Source organism: Talpa occidentalis, unplaced genomic scaffold, assembly GCF_014898055.3.
Source record: "Talpa occidentalis isolate TD23 unplaced genomic scaffold, MPIMG_talOcc4v2.1 talOcc4.6, whole genome shotgun sequence".
Taxonomy (NCBI): domain Eukaryota; kingdom Metazoa; phylum Chordata; class Mammalia; order Eulipotyphla; family Talpidae; genus Talpa; species Talpa occidentalis.
The window spans coordinates 2,947,609-2,964,123 of NW_023604972.1; the positions used below are offsets into that span (position 1 = coordinate 2,947,609).

Here is a 16,515-nt window from a genome sequence, read left to right on the forward strand (position 1 = left end):
GAGGAAAAAAGAACTTAGTTGCTCTAATTATTGAAATTTTCTGCAACGTAAAGCTAATTAAAAATAAAATTTAAAATCCTTAATCTGAAATTTGTTCTAAATCTCGTTGTTTTAAGATGAAACCTCCCAATCGCAAGCTGGAATTTCATGGCCAGTGGCTTATAGAAGGGGGACGCGTCTAGGGGAAGTGTCCATTGTCTGATATCGGGGTAACCGCAGTTATCACCCGTGCTGTCTGCAGGCGCTTGGGAAGTGCGTCCTGGCCAACCCACAGGCAGATGTGCCTCTGGCGCTGCGAGGCTGTCTTGAAGACAGGAGGTTTTACTTTCCTTCTTCGTGAGTGTCCCTTCCTGTGTGTGTGTGTGTGTGTGTGTGTGTGTGTGTGTGTGTGTGTGTGTGTGTGTGTGTAAGGAGCTGTTAGTGTTACATTTTGCTGATGATTTTTATTTCTTACAAATTGATAGGTGATTTTACTGAAATTTGTTGCTTTATAAGAATGGAAATGTCTTTATGTGTGTGATGTTTCAAATACTCTGTGATCTGAAAAATTGTTAAAAGGAACTTGAATTGTCTATGCTAGGTTTACCTTTGAAGTTTCCAAACTGAGTTCTGAATATAAAATTCAAATGTAAGACTGAAAAAAATTTTATGTCTAAGTAAAACACTAAATCTTAAAGTTAGAATGAAAAGATAAAATTTGATTCTCATAATCCAAATCTGTAATATACAGCTCAAGGAGTAACCATTATTTTTCTATCTTTTTTACACATTTTTCTACAGCAAATGTAGTATAGCTATTTTGTGCTATTTTGAAACTGAACGTTTGTTTTTATCAGTTAACAATTTTCTGTAGTTTCCTAGAAACCACTAAATTTTACATTTTTGCTTTTTCAAGCAAAGAGGATATTAGAATGTTTTGTAAGTTACTCCTTGACACATATTTTTCTTTCTTTCTTTTTTTTTTTTTGCATGCGTACAGGAGTACTTTAAGTTTCATGCCTTATTTACTCCAGAGACTATGATGAGGGAAAGGAACCGATACTTTTTTTTGAGGACAGGAGATAATGAAACGAGCCCCGGGGTTTCACTTGGAATGTGAACATTTGTGTTCCCGGCCGCGGCTGCTTGTTCCGCGTTTGATTCCCATTCACTCGCTTGAAAGATGACTTCGGACACCAGGCAGTGGGTCCGTTACCAGGCCCTTTTCTCGGCGCCTCCTGATAAAGTGCACGTTGATCCTCTCACTCTTGTTTTTTTCTGTTTCCATAGAGCAAAGCACTTATACTTTTGGGCTTCGAATGTTCCCAAGCTGTGTTTTCTGTTGAATGTGAGTTACTGGCGTCTGTCACGCAGTTGAATACATGGCCCACGTCTGTTCTTCCTTTTGTGCCACCCACAGTTGACTTGGCTCTTCTCTGCTGATGTGAAGCAGAAACTGGACAAGGTAGCAGTCTTGATGATGAGATTAGAGGTAGCCAGGCTGACTGTCTCCTGGCTTTCAGAGAACTTTATAAGCTCAGGGCCACCCCCGCCCCTTGTTTAGATATTACTTGCTCTTTTGAGTTTCAGATTACAGGAGCAATTGATCTGCATGACCTATCTTAAGAACTTTAACTTTGCAGTGGAAACTTAAACCAAATGTATATCCTCAAGAGACAAATCATCTTAAACCAGGCTGTTGTCATTTTGATGTACTGGACCGTGGGCGGAAGAACTGTGTGGTGGAGAGCGCCACCTCGTGGCCGGAGCTGGGCGTGCCGTTCTGAGGGGAGGCCCAGAGACCTGGAGCTCGTGCCCTGGGCTTGGCTTGCATGTGAGTGAGGGTTCAGGTTGTTCCCGGCTCACAATAAATACCTGCCCAGGGGCCTCCCCGGTGGCGCAGCGGTTGAGCGCTGGGTTGCGAAGCTGCCCGCAGCCTCTGCAGCGCCGGTTCAATCCCCGGCTGCTCCCCGGCCACCGGAGGAGGGTCCCACATGGCGCTCAGACCTCTCCTGCCGCCCGCTGCTCCCCTCAGCGGTGTACTTCGGTCCTTCTGCCTGCTCTGCTCCCCGCTCTGGCTCTGGTGGGTTCTCTCACCCTCCCGCGCTTCTGACTGTGCCCAGTGCATGTATAAACAAAACAAACAAACAAATAATAAATAAATAAAACATGCCTCTATAAAAAAAAAAAAAAAAAAATACCTGCCCAGGCCCTACAGGCTGGGAAAATGAGACCGGGTGCGGTTGGGATCTGCCGCTGTTATCTCTTTCCCCCTTCGGTAGGTGTTTGTTCTGGTCCTTTTCATCTTCCCAAACATTTTTTCCTTTTGGTTGATGTTTTATCAACCAGAGATCATTTTAAAACATGTCACCAGGGCATCATTCAGTCTCTGGGGATCGGTGTGTTGTGAACTGTGGCGAGAGACTGCCTTCTGGGGGGCCCGTTGCGGCCACAGGCTTTATGCTCATGTCCTCTCCCCTCCCCCTCTCCAGAGGCGGCTGCCGCGGTCAGCTGCGGGTCACACCTTGCCGGCTGCTGGTTGTACATGGTGTTATGTTAGGCATGTACTGGACCGTTTGCAAAAACTGCATGAGAAAATTCCATATTACCAAAACCCTTTTCTGCAGCATAACTGCCCTTTCCGGCCTTGCTGGGCCTTGGCGCTTCCTTGGGAGCCGTGAGCTCTTGGCGGGCACCGCCCTCACTCCGCAGACCTCTGCTGAGCTCGGAACCAGGCCTTGGGACCCAAAACGAACACTTCATCCTTTTTGGACATGCGATATAATTTTTAAAGTCTTAATTTTTCACCACAAAAGGGAGTAAACATACTTGTGGGTGTGGAGTGTGCTCTGTGGAGTATAGATGTGTTGTTTGCTTGGTATTTTCTGCCATGGCCTGCAGGGAGCTAGAAGACTCGGAGCCAGCGCTTTCGGAGAGGCTGATAAAGAAAGCTGCTGGCTTTGTCTCAGCGACCGAGGTCTGCGGGGAACTAGTTTGATTCTTCCATTGAGTTTTGTTCCCGGAGAGTCCCACTTTGGAGGGGGGGAGTAAAGAATTTAAGAACAGCCTGGGCTCCTTTAGAGAGTGGGCCTTGGCTTTTCAACAGTGGTACTGGTTTGACCTTGGACGAGTCACTTAATGGCTCTGTGCCTTAGTTTCCTCATTTGTTTTCTGATTTAGTTCTAAGGACCCATGGACTAGGGTTAAGAGACGCGGCCTGCTTATTAGCACAGCGCCTTACCTGGTAAACACGAGCATGGGAGTCACGATGGGGGCGACCATGATTGGGGGTTCTCTCCCATGGTCTCCCCTTGCCACGTGTTGAAGGGAGATGTGTGGGTGGTGTGCTCAGTCCTTTCCCAGCCACGGGCCCAGGTTCCCGCTTCCTCCCTCCACCTTGTGGTGTGCCCGTAAGTGGTGCCAGCACACGCTCTTGGAAGGAGGCCGTGGTGGTGTTTACAGAACGCCTGTTCCTGCCTGCGTCTGTGTATTTGCTTATTTACTTGTTTGCTGAGCAATGTTTTATGATCAGAACTTCCTAACCTGCGCCCTGGACAACGAAGAGCCTCTGAAACCCAACATGGTCAGCAGAAAGGTTTCTGTGACTGTGGGAAGGTACATTTTCTTTGGGGAGAGGTCAGATACGCAGCTTTTGTGGACCCCGCAGCAAGTCGTGCTTTTGTTGCATATTTATGTAGCAGCATCTGTAATGCCTACAAATTAGTGGCCTGTTACAAATTGTCAAGGTAGTAATTCTTTTATTGTCTATTTTGTGGACACCTATCGACATTAGAGTGACTATGAGTATTTCTAATTTTTATGGCCAGATTTTCCAAGGCTTTGTAGCTGAGTTGCCTAAGTCAGAGGCCCTTAGCCGATAAGGATCCTAGTCCATGGGTCCTTAGATCTATGCTGGGGATTTGGGAAAGTAGCCGGGTCTACTCCTCAGGAAGCTGATCAAACACCATAGAGTTATTTATTGTCTTGGAGTTCTGCATTGAAAGGATCTGCTGGTCCAGCCTTGGCGGTGTATGGGGAAGAATCGAGACCCAGAGCAGGGGCTCAAGTCCTCCAAGGGCCTGGGAGCCCAGCGCATACCCGTGGCCGCCCTGCATTCCTCCAGTGGAGCTGGGGGCTCTTGCGGAAAAACTGGGGCTTGATGGGAGGAGCCAGCCCCATGCCTGTCACTCAGGAGTGACTGAAAGAGAAAGCAAGGAACCCTTCCTTAGCAAGCTCACTGCTGCCACCCCAACACCAGCAGCACCTCTCTCTCGTGGGCCACTGTTGCGGGGGGACTTCTGGGCTGGCTGGTGTCGGGCCTTCCACCACCCCCACCGTGTCTTCAGCAAGGTGGAGGCCGGAGTTCTGAACCTCTCACTGTGGCTGGGGACTGATGCATTTTTCCCTCAGGACCGAAGGGAGTGGACGTGGCATTTAGTCAGACCAGGGTGCTGGGGAAGCGCCACCGTAGCGTGGTGACGTGGGCGGCCTTTGGCTGCATGACAACTGAACAGCAAGCTGTGCCCACTGGCTGAAGGGGAAAAATAATGATTTCGTGTTATAGGGAACTTTTTACAATATGCCAGAGGGACCTACTGGAGTCTCTTTAATCTCCAACAATGCTTGTTTATTGCAGAGGCAAATTATGCAAATCGGTGCTGAGTGTTTCATAATCAATCAGGCCTTTGTTGGAAGGGCCCTGAGCGCCAGCAAACAGAATTTCGACCCTCCTGGGGGAGGGGCCGCCGCCTGCAAGACCCCTGCTGCTGGGATGGCAGAGGCCCTGGCGCAGCTTTGAACTCTTCCTGCAGTTCAAGCGCAGTCTCCTTCCAGAAGCACCCCACTGTTTTGTGCAGGGTTTTTGTCTTACAGTTTATCCTGTTTTGGGTAGTTTACGACGAAACACCAGAAGGAGCAGCTAGCGGGGCTGCCCTGTGGGTGAGGCGGGGGGCATGGCTTGGGTGCAGCCTGGCAGGTGGCAGACCGACCCAGCGCCTCTGCGTGCGGCCTGCGGAGAGCCGGCCGTGCGGACACTTCTAGTTGCCCTTCAGTTCCCCGCTGAAGAACAAGAGGCAGGGAAAACTGAAGAGCCCTTTGGGGGAAATGGTGGTATTTTGTTCCCTGGTGTTGCTGCCGCTCTGGTGCTGGTGTCGCCATCTAGTGGTGATGTGGAGCCTGGCGCCCGCTTACCCGTCGGGCTGCCCCGACCCTCCAGGGTCTCCGGTCAGTTTGCTTTGGAGCCTTAACTCCTTTCCCGGGGCCACCTGGACTTGGCGTCAGCCTCTCCCTGGTCGGTGTGTCCGTATCGACGCCACACTGCCATTGTTTTAGAATCAGTTTGCTTTTTGGTAGAAAATTGTAGGGAGGATTTTAATGTCTGGATGATTTTGGAAATCAGCCTTGGGAAAATACGAGGGACCTCAGCTTATGTCCAGAGAGAGAAAGCGACAGGCCCGGTGAACGCCGTGGCTTTGGAATGGCGCGTCGGTGACTGGCATCAGCTTCACGAAGGAGCCAGGGCCAGGCCGATGGGGAGCGTGGCCCTCGTCTTGCTGTCCCATTGCTGCGAAGCACCTCAGCCCGGACACTTCGGGCGCTTTCCATCTCAAGACCTGCCCACTGCACTTCTGTGGCAGCGGCCCCGGAGAATTTCCATCCTCACTTGAGGGCCAGGGTCACCAGAGGGCAGCCTTGCGGAGGCTGAAGGCACACGGGCACTTTGAAGCATTTGTGTGGACTGTGTTACCCCACGTCTTTCTCATCTGTAGTAATGGGTCCCGCCCCGTGGGGTGATGGAAGAAGTAAAGGAGATAATGGAGGCACAGCCTTTGACTTGAGCCCTGCTGCATGTCGTAGTCACGTGATAAAAGCTGGCTAGTACCTCGTGCTACTACTGCTTGTAACAGCGTTTACACCTCCCCCCTTGTAGTGAAGCCTGGGGGATTCAGCAGCTTGCTCTCAATTTCAGCTGGCGAAGGTTAAGAGTGGAGGGGAGCTTATAAAACAACACCCCTTTCCTTCCAGCCCAGTTTTGGAACCACCTGAAAGAGAAATACAGGAGTAGGAACATGAAAAAGCCAAATGGAGAACCCGGCTTTGGAGCTGTGGCCAGATGTGGGGGGGGCTTGGGCTGGACACGCCCTCCCGGCCGGCCGATGGGCAGCTCGTTCCCGTCTCCACACCCTCGCCGGGGTCAGTCTCTCCTCTCCCCCCGCCCCCCCACGAAGCCTAAGAAGCAGGGACTGGCCCTCCACAGGCACTGTAGTGGCCAGAGATCAGAACCCCAGTCTCAGCCAGCTCCCTGAATTCCTCGCCATTGATGCCATGGTGGCCGTGCTGCCTGTCACCCAGCCCCTGCCTGCACCCCCAGGCTGAAGGGCAGAAGACGGGCTCAAGTCGGGGTGTGGGGGAGAACCCACCATCAGAGTTGCTTTCCTTACTCCTGCAAACCTGTTTCCAGTGGTTCCATGACCCATGCTTGGTGTGACCTGGTCCCCGTCACTTGGTCCTCTGAACCCCGTTTCCTTGCCCACAGTTGTGGGCCTTCCTCTCCCCATCCCTGCGGCCAGGTCAGTTCTGAGCCTCCCACGTGACCAGACGCCGTCACAGCAGCCGCCCGGAGCTCCTTCGGCCGAGCACGCTTGGTGGGCACCGGCCTTCCCGCCGCGCGCGTGCCTGTGGACACCACGGGGCCTTTCTTGCAGGCCTTTCTGTGTCCACTGTCCCGTTAAGGACATTTTGAAAACAACACGCACACCTGTGTGAAACTCAGCTTATATTTCTGTGAAGAAAAACGTCAGTCTGACTGAAGCCAAGCACGAGGCGTGTTTGTCCTCTGCTGGCCCGTGTAAAGTGAAGAGAAGCCTTTCAGGCCATCTCAGGCCGGCTATTTTCATAAACTCATTTTCTCAAATTGGGATCACTCCTTTTATACTTTCAGGGAAACCTGTCATAATGAGGCTTTTGAGGCGCTTGTGGGGCCTTCTGCATCCCGGCCCTCGTGCACGCTCCTTCCCACTGTAGGGAACTCGCGCTAGCTGCTGCTGGCCCCCAGGGGCTCACAGGTCCAGCCTGTGTGGTGTGTGCTTGTGGACTTCTTAAAGCTCTTCAGAGAAGTCGTGGCGTCCTAAGGGGAGGGCTGTGCACTAAGTGATCGTGTCCTCCCATGCCTCTGGGTCTTGCTGCTCTCGTCCTCAGAGGGACCGTGTTTGGACAGAAGGCCCTGGGAGGCCATTTGGTCATGAGGGGGCCCTCCCCACTAGGATCAGGGCCTTAGAAGGGGAGACATAGGAGCGAGGCCTTTGTTTTTGAACCTTGGCATATACTCATTCCACAGACACTTACCACCTTCTGTGCTTCGAGTGGCGCTAAAATGGGGGGGAAGGGATGCAGCCCCCACCTTGTGTGTCCATAGCCAGCTGACACAGGAGGTGCATCAAAGCCGAGCAGAGGTGTGGCTGCGAGCTGAGCCTGGGCAGGGGGTGTGCAGGGCCCTTTCAAGTTCCCAGCAAAGCAAAAGTTAGCCTGAGTTGGCCTTGACAGAAAAACTTTTCTGGAAAGATGAAAGTTCAGTGGACGCTTCAAGTCCGGGCCGTGCGAGTCTGGAACGAGTACAAACGGCACGAGAGGCAGTGTGAGCGCGCGGTCAGGGCAGAGCGGCCACCCGCGTCGCTCATCGTTCTCTCCTTCTGGAAACACTTTCATCCTTGTCGGCCAGGATCCTGGGCTTCTTCCTGCCTCTCTATTTTATTTATGTTTTATTCTTATTTTTTAATCCCTAGCTCCCTGGCACATGGCAGGTGCTTAGAGTAGGCTTTTGGTTATTTGAGAGAGCAGCCGTCACAAATACCACCCTTTGCACCATTGTGTTCTTTGTGTTCGTGCACGGAGGCTGGAGGGCGGAGAGAGATTTGCTGTGTAGGGAGGAAGGATAAAGTGTCGCTCCAAGTCTCATCTTTAACTCTGCTGCTCTGTGTGGCCCAGTTTATAAAACCGACACCCCGGCCTTGGAATCCACCCCCTGCGATGCTTGGAAGAGAGGAGATCTGTGTTTATAAAACTTCTGATGAAAGAGGCGTAGAGAAAGAAATCAGCCTCTCCCAAGCCCGAGGTGCGTGCTGCCAGGCCTGCCTGGCTTGTTGGGTCTGAGTTCCTCCCAGTCGTCTGGAAAGCCACAGGTCCTAGCACTGCAGGAGGAAGGAGCCACCGAACAGAGCGAGGCCCGAGGCGTGGGTGACTTTTCCCAAAGTAGTGATTGTGACTGAATGGGAATCTGAAACCAGGCGTGTCCAGTTTATACCTTTCAAGGTTGTTCTACAACTTGCCTCCATTTTCTATTAATTAAAAACTTATTAGGGGGCCTCCCCGGTGGCGCAGCGGTTGAGCGCTGGGTTGCGAAGCTGCCCGCAGCCTCTGTAGCGCCGGTTCCATCCCCGGCTGCTCCCCGGCCACCAGAGGAGGGTCCCACAGGGCGCGCAGACCTCTCCTGCCGCCCGCTGCTCCCCTCAGCAGTGTACTTCGGTCCTTCTGCCTGCTCTGCTCCCCGCTCTGGCTCTGGTGAATTCTCTTGCCCTCCCGCGCTTCTGATTGTACCCAGTGCTTGTATAAATAAATAAATAAATCTTTTAAAAAAAATACAAAAAACTTATTAGGGCTTCTCTGGTGGTGCAGCAGGTTGAGCGCAGTGCTGTGAAGCAGTCCGCAGCCTCTGCAGCATGGGTTTGATTCCCGGCTGGCCAGGGAGAAACCCACATGGCGGGGCAGACCTCTCCTGTCACACCCGCTGCTCCCCTCAACAGTGTATTTCAGTCCTGTTCTGCTCCCCTCTCTGTGTCTGGTGAATCCTCTCACCCTCCCGTGCCTCTGGCCTGTACCCCAGTTCTGTTATAAAAATAAATAAATCTTCAAAAAAAATAAATAAAAACTTATTACATGTCTCTGTATAGACACATCTGTCTATATAAACTGTTCGCTTTCTTTGCATTTTAGATTTCGCACATTGGCAAGCTGAGAGATTTCCTTCTGGAGCACAGGAAGGATTACATCAACGCTTACAGGTAAGTGCGTGTTTCTTACCATGACTTCGGTGACTGTTCTTCCCCATCCCTAGATTCCTTTTGAGAGTTTGTCCTCACTTCTTGCTTGACAACTCAGGGCGTGCTGGGGAAGATTGGCTTGGCAGCGGCAGAGCATGCACAGAATGACGGCGCTGCCCTCGCCAGGCACTGCTGGTACCACTGCTGTGTCCTCGGAGCTGCCACACAGCCTCCGCTCGGGCCCCTGTGTGTCTGTCTGTGTGGACCATGTATGTCGTGACATGTGCAGACATGAAGGGGCAGCTCAGTTACTGAACACATGCAGGGTGACACATGCCGCATAAATAGGCCACTTGGAGAGACAAGCTCATGCCTCCAGTGCGGGCTTTGGCTAAAAGCTGTTCAGAAAGCCTTTTGGTCAGGCCTTCCAGAGTGGTTTCTGGAAGAGACTGCAGCTCTCCACGGGCACGGGAATGAGGCTGCCCAATGCCTCCTCCGGCCAGCCGGCCCGCCTGGCCGAGACTCCCGCAGGTGCTCTCAGCACCGTGTCGCTGGCGGTGAGGTGCGTTTGGGCTGTGCGACGCCGTCCCAGGGAGCTCCGTTGTAGGTTTTCATCGCCATCCAGCAGGAGGCTATACAGCGGGCCCTCTGACTTTTAAAGATCTGTGTCGATACATACAAAAGTGTAAATATCTCATTTAAATTCTTTAACAGAGAAATAATTTTACCCCAGGTGAATTTTAAATAATCTCTGCCACTTTGTCAACTAAACAGCATAGTCGACATTTACTCTCAAGTGTACTTTATTTGTAGACTTTGGAATACACCAGAATTATTATTCTAAAGCGTAGCACCAAGAAGGCCTTGTTTCCAACCTCAGAGAAAACGCTTGGCCCGCGCTCGCCGGCCGTGTCTGTCAGACGCTGGCTTTATCGTCCTCACAGACGGAGGCTGCGGTCGGCTGGGAGACTTGGGGGAGCCTGTCCTGTCTTTTGCAGCTCCCTCCTGTAAGCCCTGATGCCACCAGAGGTCCAGCGGTTGCGGGGGAGGAGGGAGCGGGGGGCGGGGGTCATTCGCGGAGATCTATATTGATCCCTGTTTTCCTGAAAGGGCCCCCCAGTGGTGTGAATGTCTTACCTGTTGGCTTGGTTCACGCACCTCCCCCTTGTCAGCCAGCAAACCCAGAAAGTCATGGGGTCTGTGCAACCCTCTGGTTCCTCTCAGCTGGTCGCCAGCCTCACAGCCGTGCCACATCCGGCCTGCTGCCTGCTCTTGGTGCAGCCCGTGCACTGAGGCTCGTCTCTGCGTTTCAAGCAGTGGGTGCGGGAGGGTATGGTTTTCCCACCTGTGAAAATGATGTGAGATTCAGGTCTCAGTCTACGTGAATTACTGCACCCTGCGTGCCCGCCTGTGGGCACATCTGTGCCGCTGCTTTCGTGCTGCAGCAGCAGAGGTGATGGGCTGGGACGGGCTGCGTGGCTCCTCTCAGAAGCCTGCAGAGCCCTGCTCTCAGCAAGGGGAGTGGAAACCAGTCCCGCTGTCATGGTCCAGATGAGACTGGGGCCTTCACACAGAAGGCACAGGAGCAGGCTGCTGGACCAGGACACTATTGCCTGACCTTGCGGAGGTTTAAACCTTCCACGAGGGATGGTGATGTGATGGTATTTCTCCGGAGCTGCAGAGCGCAGCCCACACTGTCGGTGCCCCGGACCCCGCAGCACGCCTGCTCGCCTGGCCTGCGTGCGTACAGCTCACTTCGCTTCTCGGCTTGTTAATCTCTTTGTAAAATGTGGCTGCCATTCTTAGGAGGATTAATGGGACGTGTTTGAGTTCTTGGCACGTAGGCATCCCTGGTGAATGGTAATTGAATCGGAACCCCATTGAGCTATGATGCTCAAGAACTTGGGGAGGAGAGAGCCATCAATTGAAAAAAAAAAAAAGAAAGACTTTTCCTGTCAGAGGGAGGAGGGAGAGAGGGAGAGGAGAGAGAAAGATGGGGGTGCAGAAACCAGGCCACCGCAGCGGGGTGAGCTGTTGTCCTCTTTATCATTGGTGAAATTTAGGGTGGCAGTGCTAGGTCTCTGGCCAGTGGCCTTCTTGCTGTGGGCTCCTGATGACAGGTGCTCAGCCCTGAGCAGCCCTGGCTAGAGCACAGAGGAGAGAGAACAGGCAGAGCCTGCCCTCTGTCACGTGCATCCTGGCATCTTGGCATCCTGGCATGTTCACGCAAGCTCTGGTTCCCGCCTGGTTCCCGCTGCCTGGTTGTCGATCAGAGAAGTCCCTCCTCCTGGGGGGGGCGGGGGGGCGGGGGAGAGGTGGAGGAAGGAGGCCAGCTGCCCCCCTAGGGGACTTGATTCACAGGAAAATCTGCAGACGCAACAGCAGCGCCCTCCTTTCTGTCTGGGCCGAGAAAGGCCACGGGGCTTCTTCGTTAAACTCTGCCTCCCTCCCTCGGATGCCGGTGCACGGCCTTTCTTTCCTGCCACTCCGGCTCCCAGGGCCGGGGGCTGGCCTTGCCTTGTTCCTCAGAGCGTTTTGGAAGGAGAACAATCATGGCCTTGGAGGCCTGTATTTAGAAACACTGCTAGAGCCATCAGGCTGCGTTAGCTTGACATAATTAGGAGACTATAATTTTTCCCTTAATGTAGAGCTCACACTTTATTGACCCATTTAAGTTTTTTTAATAATGACATTTTACTAGAGCAGAACAGCATGCAACCTGTGCAGCCTCTGGCTGGATCTCCTGAATGATTTTAATTAAAAATAATTTCTCTACTCAGGCTGGATGTACCTTTTCTGTGGTATCCTGGCAACAAAACAATACCATTTGGGGAGACACTTTCTTGTTACTGATAGAATAATCATACCGCCAGCTTCCAATTTAAAAGGCTAATGTATAATGTGTCCTAGAGGGACGTCACCTCAATCGCCTATCACTTTTATCAGCTTCACCTTTTGGCCTTTCCAGTTTCACAGAGCCGAGTTTCCAGGGCCGCAGCTACAGAGGAGGAGGATGTTAATGTAATGTCCTCGGAAGGAGTGACTTCCAGGCCTGCTCTGGCCGTGGGTGCAGGCTCTCCGGGTGTCAGCACCTTTCTGAGTCCCCCGGCCCTGACCCTCTGGCCTCCACTTCCTCAAGGTGGCTTCTGTGAATACGAGCACCTGGCTCACCACTGGCTCTTCCTGTGGACTGGGAGCGGGGCAGGGTGGTGCTTGCTCGGCCCCTATTTCTCACTTTTGGCTCTTCTGCCTCCGGCCCAGCACCTCTGGGAGGTTCTGGTGCTAATTCGGGCTGATCGGGAGGCCCAGGTGCGGGGAGAGCAGGGGCAGGGAATGCTCATCTCTCACGCGTCAGGTTCCACCGAGAGGAGGGCCATCCTTTCTCCCGGAGTCTGGGCTCTCTTCTCTCCTCCAGTGCTGCCTCAGGAAGAGTGGAAGTGGGCTTGTGGGCTGGGAAGGTGCTGCCCGAAGGAGGAGAGCTAGAGCTAAGAACACCCACGCTTAGCTCCTCCTGTCTCGTCCAGACAGCCTGTCAGGACGGGTGCACTCTGCCTCCTGGGCCTTGTGTGTCCTGGAAGGCTCTGGAAGAGGGATGCCTCCAGATCTTGGGTAGGGGTACGAGCAGTTCTGGAGGGGCTTCGTGAGCATCCCATTGCCGCACCTGTCAAGCCTGGCCTGCAGGCCTGTCCTGATTATGGACGTACCAGCCTTCCAGGCGCCACCCCTTGCACTTGGTGATGGGGACACAGCAGTGAACAGACCGACAAAAACTCTTGCCTGTGTGAACTGAAATATTGGGGTGGGGGGTTAGAAGGGGAAGAGATAATGAAAATATATAAAATGTTCGAGCAGGATAAGTGCTTTAGGGGTGGGGAGAGGAGAATAGAACGGGGACAGAAATGTCAGGGAGGGTACAGTTTCATGAAGGGAAGCTAGGGAAGGCCTCGTTACAGGGGAGATAATGATAATCGCATAAAAGAAGTAAGGTTGTATAGCTATTTGGGAACAGAATGTTCCAGAAGAGGAGATAGCCAGCAAGTGTAAAGTTCTGATGTGGGAGTGTGTCCAGAATATTCAGGGAACAGAGGGCGTGTGACCGAGCAGGGTGGGGTGGCGTGGGTGAGCTCAGAGAGCAGGTTGGCTCTTGCAAGGACCTTAGTTTTCCCTCCTCTGTGAGAAGCCACCGGAAAGTCTCGCGTGGGTAGCCTCTGACTGACCCTGTAAAGGGTCGTCGTGGTTGGTGTGCTGGAGCAGATGAGGAGGTCGGCCAGGAGCAGCAGACGAGCCAGGAGGCCGTGGGAACAGCCCAGCGGGGATAGCGACAGCCTGGACAGAGGCAGCAGTGGTGCTGTGGGGCTTGGTAGACCCTGGAAACAGTTTGATGGGAGAACCTACAAGATCTGCCAGTGGGCTGGGTGTGGGCTGGGAGGGAAAGAGGAGCCGGGAAGCCTGCAACAGGGTCCAGGTCCCTAGGGCCTCGTGAGATTAGGGACCCTGGTCAAGCCCAGGTTTTGCTCTTGGGTGTGGGATTCCCCACTATGCTCAGCCCTGCTCACTAGCCAGCTGCTCGCCCTGGCGTGGGCTTCGCTCCCGCACCCGCCAGGGCCAGGCTTCCCGAGGGCGCGCGGAAGGTTATGGTCACAAGGGTCAGTCAACTAAGCAAGATCCGGTGCCCGAGCATGCCCCGCGTGCCCATCCTGGGGACAGTCCCCAGCTCAGCGTGCGCGGCGGGAGGGCTCCCGGCGGAGCGGAGCAGGGGAGGGGCGTGGGGAGGCAGGTGGGGCTGAGCGGGAGCGCCTCAGGCCTGGCCTTGTGCCTGCCGGTGCCCTCCCGCCTCGCCCCGCTTCTCCAAGGCTGCAGGACTCCGACTTCACCCTTCCTCCCCCATCTCTTGCTTCTGCAGCTTTGCTCACGAGGCCCTTTGGCCTGGTTCCCTTCTCCGCACACGTGTCAGTCAAGAGCGTTGGTCTCCAGGGCGCTGCTCCTGTCCTTGCCAGCGGCCTGTGAGGGCGCGTGTGAGCAGTCGTGTCGTTCGTACTCCAGTTCTTTCTTCTCTTCCGTCCTTGGTCTTCGTTCCCATTCATGCGACTCACAGGCCCCGGCCCCCGGGTCTGGCGGGGCTTTGCCGTCGCCACCTGCCCCGCTTCTGGCACTCTCGTCTCTCAGGTCCTTTTCCTTCCCGCCGCTGGCCGGCCTCTGGACTCTGCCTGTGCCCCTTTCCTGACTTCCAGTTCAAGAGAAATGTGCAGTGCCTGCCTGCGTCGGGGCGGCAGGGACACGGAGGCAGGGCTCCTGGCCTCCTTCCCAGAACCATGGCCAGATCGGGCTTCCTCCCGCCACACGGTCCTCCTCGAGCTCAGCCTCCCCATTGGCCTCGCTTGGGCTAGCGTGGGCGAGATCACATGAGCGCTGCTCACATGGGCTCCCTCCCTCCCGAGGCCATGCACTTGTCTATCTCCCCTGGCCAGGCTGCCTCTTGAGATTGCAGTCGTGGATCGCTTCCTCCCCGCCAGCAGGTGAGCAGCAGCACCTCTGCTGAACGCTCCTGACTCTCTATGACAGAAGAGGTGCCCCTGGGGGTGGTGAAGAGTGTAGACTAACGCTAGATGCCGAGGTTCAGCTCCCAGCTCAGCTCATTGCTGGCTGCGTGACCTTGGCCGGTTACTTAAGCTCTGCCTCGTTTGCTTCGTGGGTCAAGTGGGAGTTATAATAGCCCCCTCCTCGTAGAATTGTGAGAATTAGGTGGGTAAGTATCTGCAGAGTGCTTGGAACAGAAGGTAGTAATCACGGAACGTGTCCTGTGACTGTCGGCCTCTGTTTCATGGCAAAGCTCACACATAAAACCGTGTATGTTACCCATCGCGGTGGTTTGAGAGCAGGGTCTGTATTTTGTCAGATATTTAACCGTTTAAGTTCATCACCGTATTGGACATACGTCTGGGTCAGCTGCTATACTCGCCCTCATCTGCCCAACATACGTGATGAAATCGATCTCTTCATTTTGTATTTATAGCAAAGTAGGCATATTAAATTACTGTGAATAGTGTGTTGTAATTTTGAACTTGCTCTTATTATACTAATCAACAAAAAAATCTTTTAAAGCATAGTCCTTCAAGTCTCTGTGCAGTGAGTAAACTTACTGTCCAGTTTTTCCCTCCTGTCTCCTGAAGTAAATTGACTAAGCAAAGATACATTGAAATCTGTAATAAAGTTATTTCTCCGTCCACCATAAAGAAAGTGAAATTAAACTTTGATCCACTTAGATATGCACACCCCACGAGACCATGTCTCTGAAGCTACTCGCCAGAGTTAACCTGTGCGCGGAGGTGGTGATTCCGTTCTTGTGGTTCTCAGTCCCGGGTCACCGGCCTGCGTCTGCTACTTCCGATGGTTACGTTTCAAGTCCGTGTTTTATGTAGAGTTCCTGCAGCATCACAGAGAAACAAGGCCGACCTTCGTGTTCATTGTCCTTGTCCCCTGCCATGTCCCCTCCCTCGAGTGCTGTCTCCGGCCTGGTGCCTTCAGCCCTTCCCTCCGCACCTGTGCCCCCGTGGTCTGTCTCGACAGGCATTTGGCCAGGTGGGAACGCAGGCTCCTGGCCTGGCCTCATCCCCGCACATCCGTCCTCATGGGCCAGGCGGAGCCGCATCCCATGGGCCAGTGGGCAGGGCGTGGGCAGCGGCTGGCTCTCCCCTGTGCAGCGCATCCCCCGCCTGCCACCTCTGGCTCCCTGCACACGCTCACCACCCCACCCCCAGGGGTCCACCGCCCACTTCCAGAGCAGCAGCCCCCAACAGGGCTCCTTGGGCTCCCCTGTGGGGTGGCACCTCTGAGGGGCAGAAAGGAGCCTTACTCAGCCTTCACGCCCACACCCTCCACCCCTACCTGGTGCCTGATGTCCCGGAGGTGAGTGTACAAGGAGAGACGAGAGGGCTGTGGAGATTGAACAAGCAGGACACACACAGACGCTGAGACCATGGCACGCAGTGCGTGCTCAGCCAGCTCGGTGCACCTGCCATGTGCTGGACACCAGCCGGGCGCTGGGAAACAGAGGCGTGGACGGCCCTGCTTCCGCCGAGCTTGCACCCCGGACCACACTCAGTCATTTGCTGCTGCCCTTCAATCTTGCCTCTTCCTCCAGCCATGTCATGTCTGAATATGGGAGGATGACGGACACAGAGCGAGACCAGATAGACCAGGACGCCCAGACGTTCATGAGGACCTGCTCGGAAGCAATCCAGCAACTCAGGACACAAGGTGACGCTGCCCCCACACTCCGCTGTGCGGCTGCCCAGCTCCTCTGGCCCTCCTTAGATTCAGGTCTCAGACTCGGAACCCCGCTCCCTAAGCAGTGTTTTCCCCTATGCTGCTCCAGGCATGGAAGGCACTATTCCAGTGAGGCAGGCTGGAGGGTGGAGGGGGTAGAACCGCTCCAAACCAGAGCCAAGGGGGGCCGGGGCCTGAGGACGTGGCTTGTGCCTACAAGGGGGCACAGGACTAT

At 54.0% G+C, this 16,515-nt stretch overlaps 1 protein-coding gene across 2 annotated transcripts in view; it reads left to right on the forward strand.

Annotated features, from left to right (window-relative positions):
* STX18 (syntaxin 18) overlaps positions 1-16,515 on the forward strand; it is a 72,360-nt gene that overhangs the window by 44,900 nt on the left and 10,945 nt on the right. The window contains exons 2-3 of one of the 2 annotated variants that reach the window (XM_037530401.2): positions 8,968-9,035; positions 16,156-16,271. In XM_037530401.2, the coding sequence (XP_037386298.1) occupies positions 8,968-9,035; positions 16,156-16,271 (184 nt within the window). Of the gene's footprint in view, positions 1-8,967; positions 9,036-14,452; positions 14,531-16,155; positions 16,272-16,515 lie in introns of those variants that run through there. The other variant, XM_037530402.2, reaches the window with a different exon arrangement.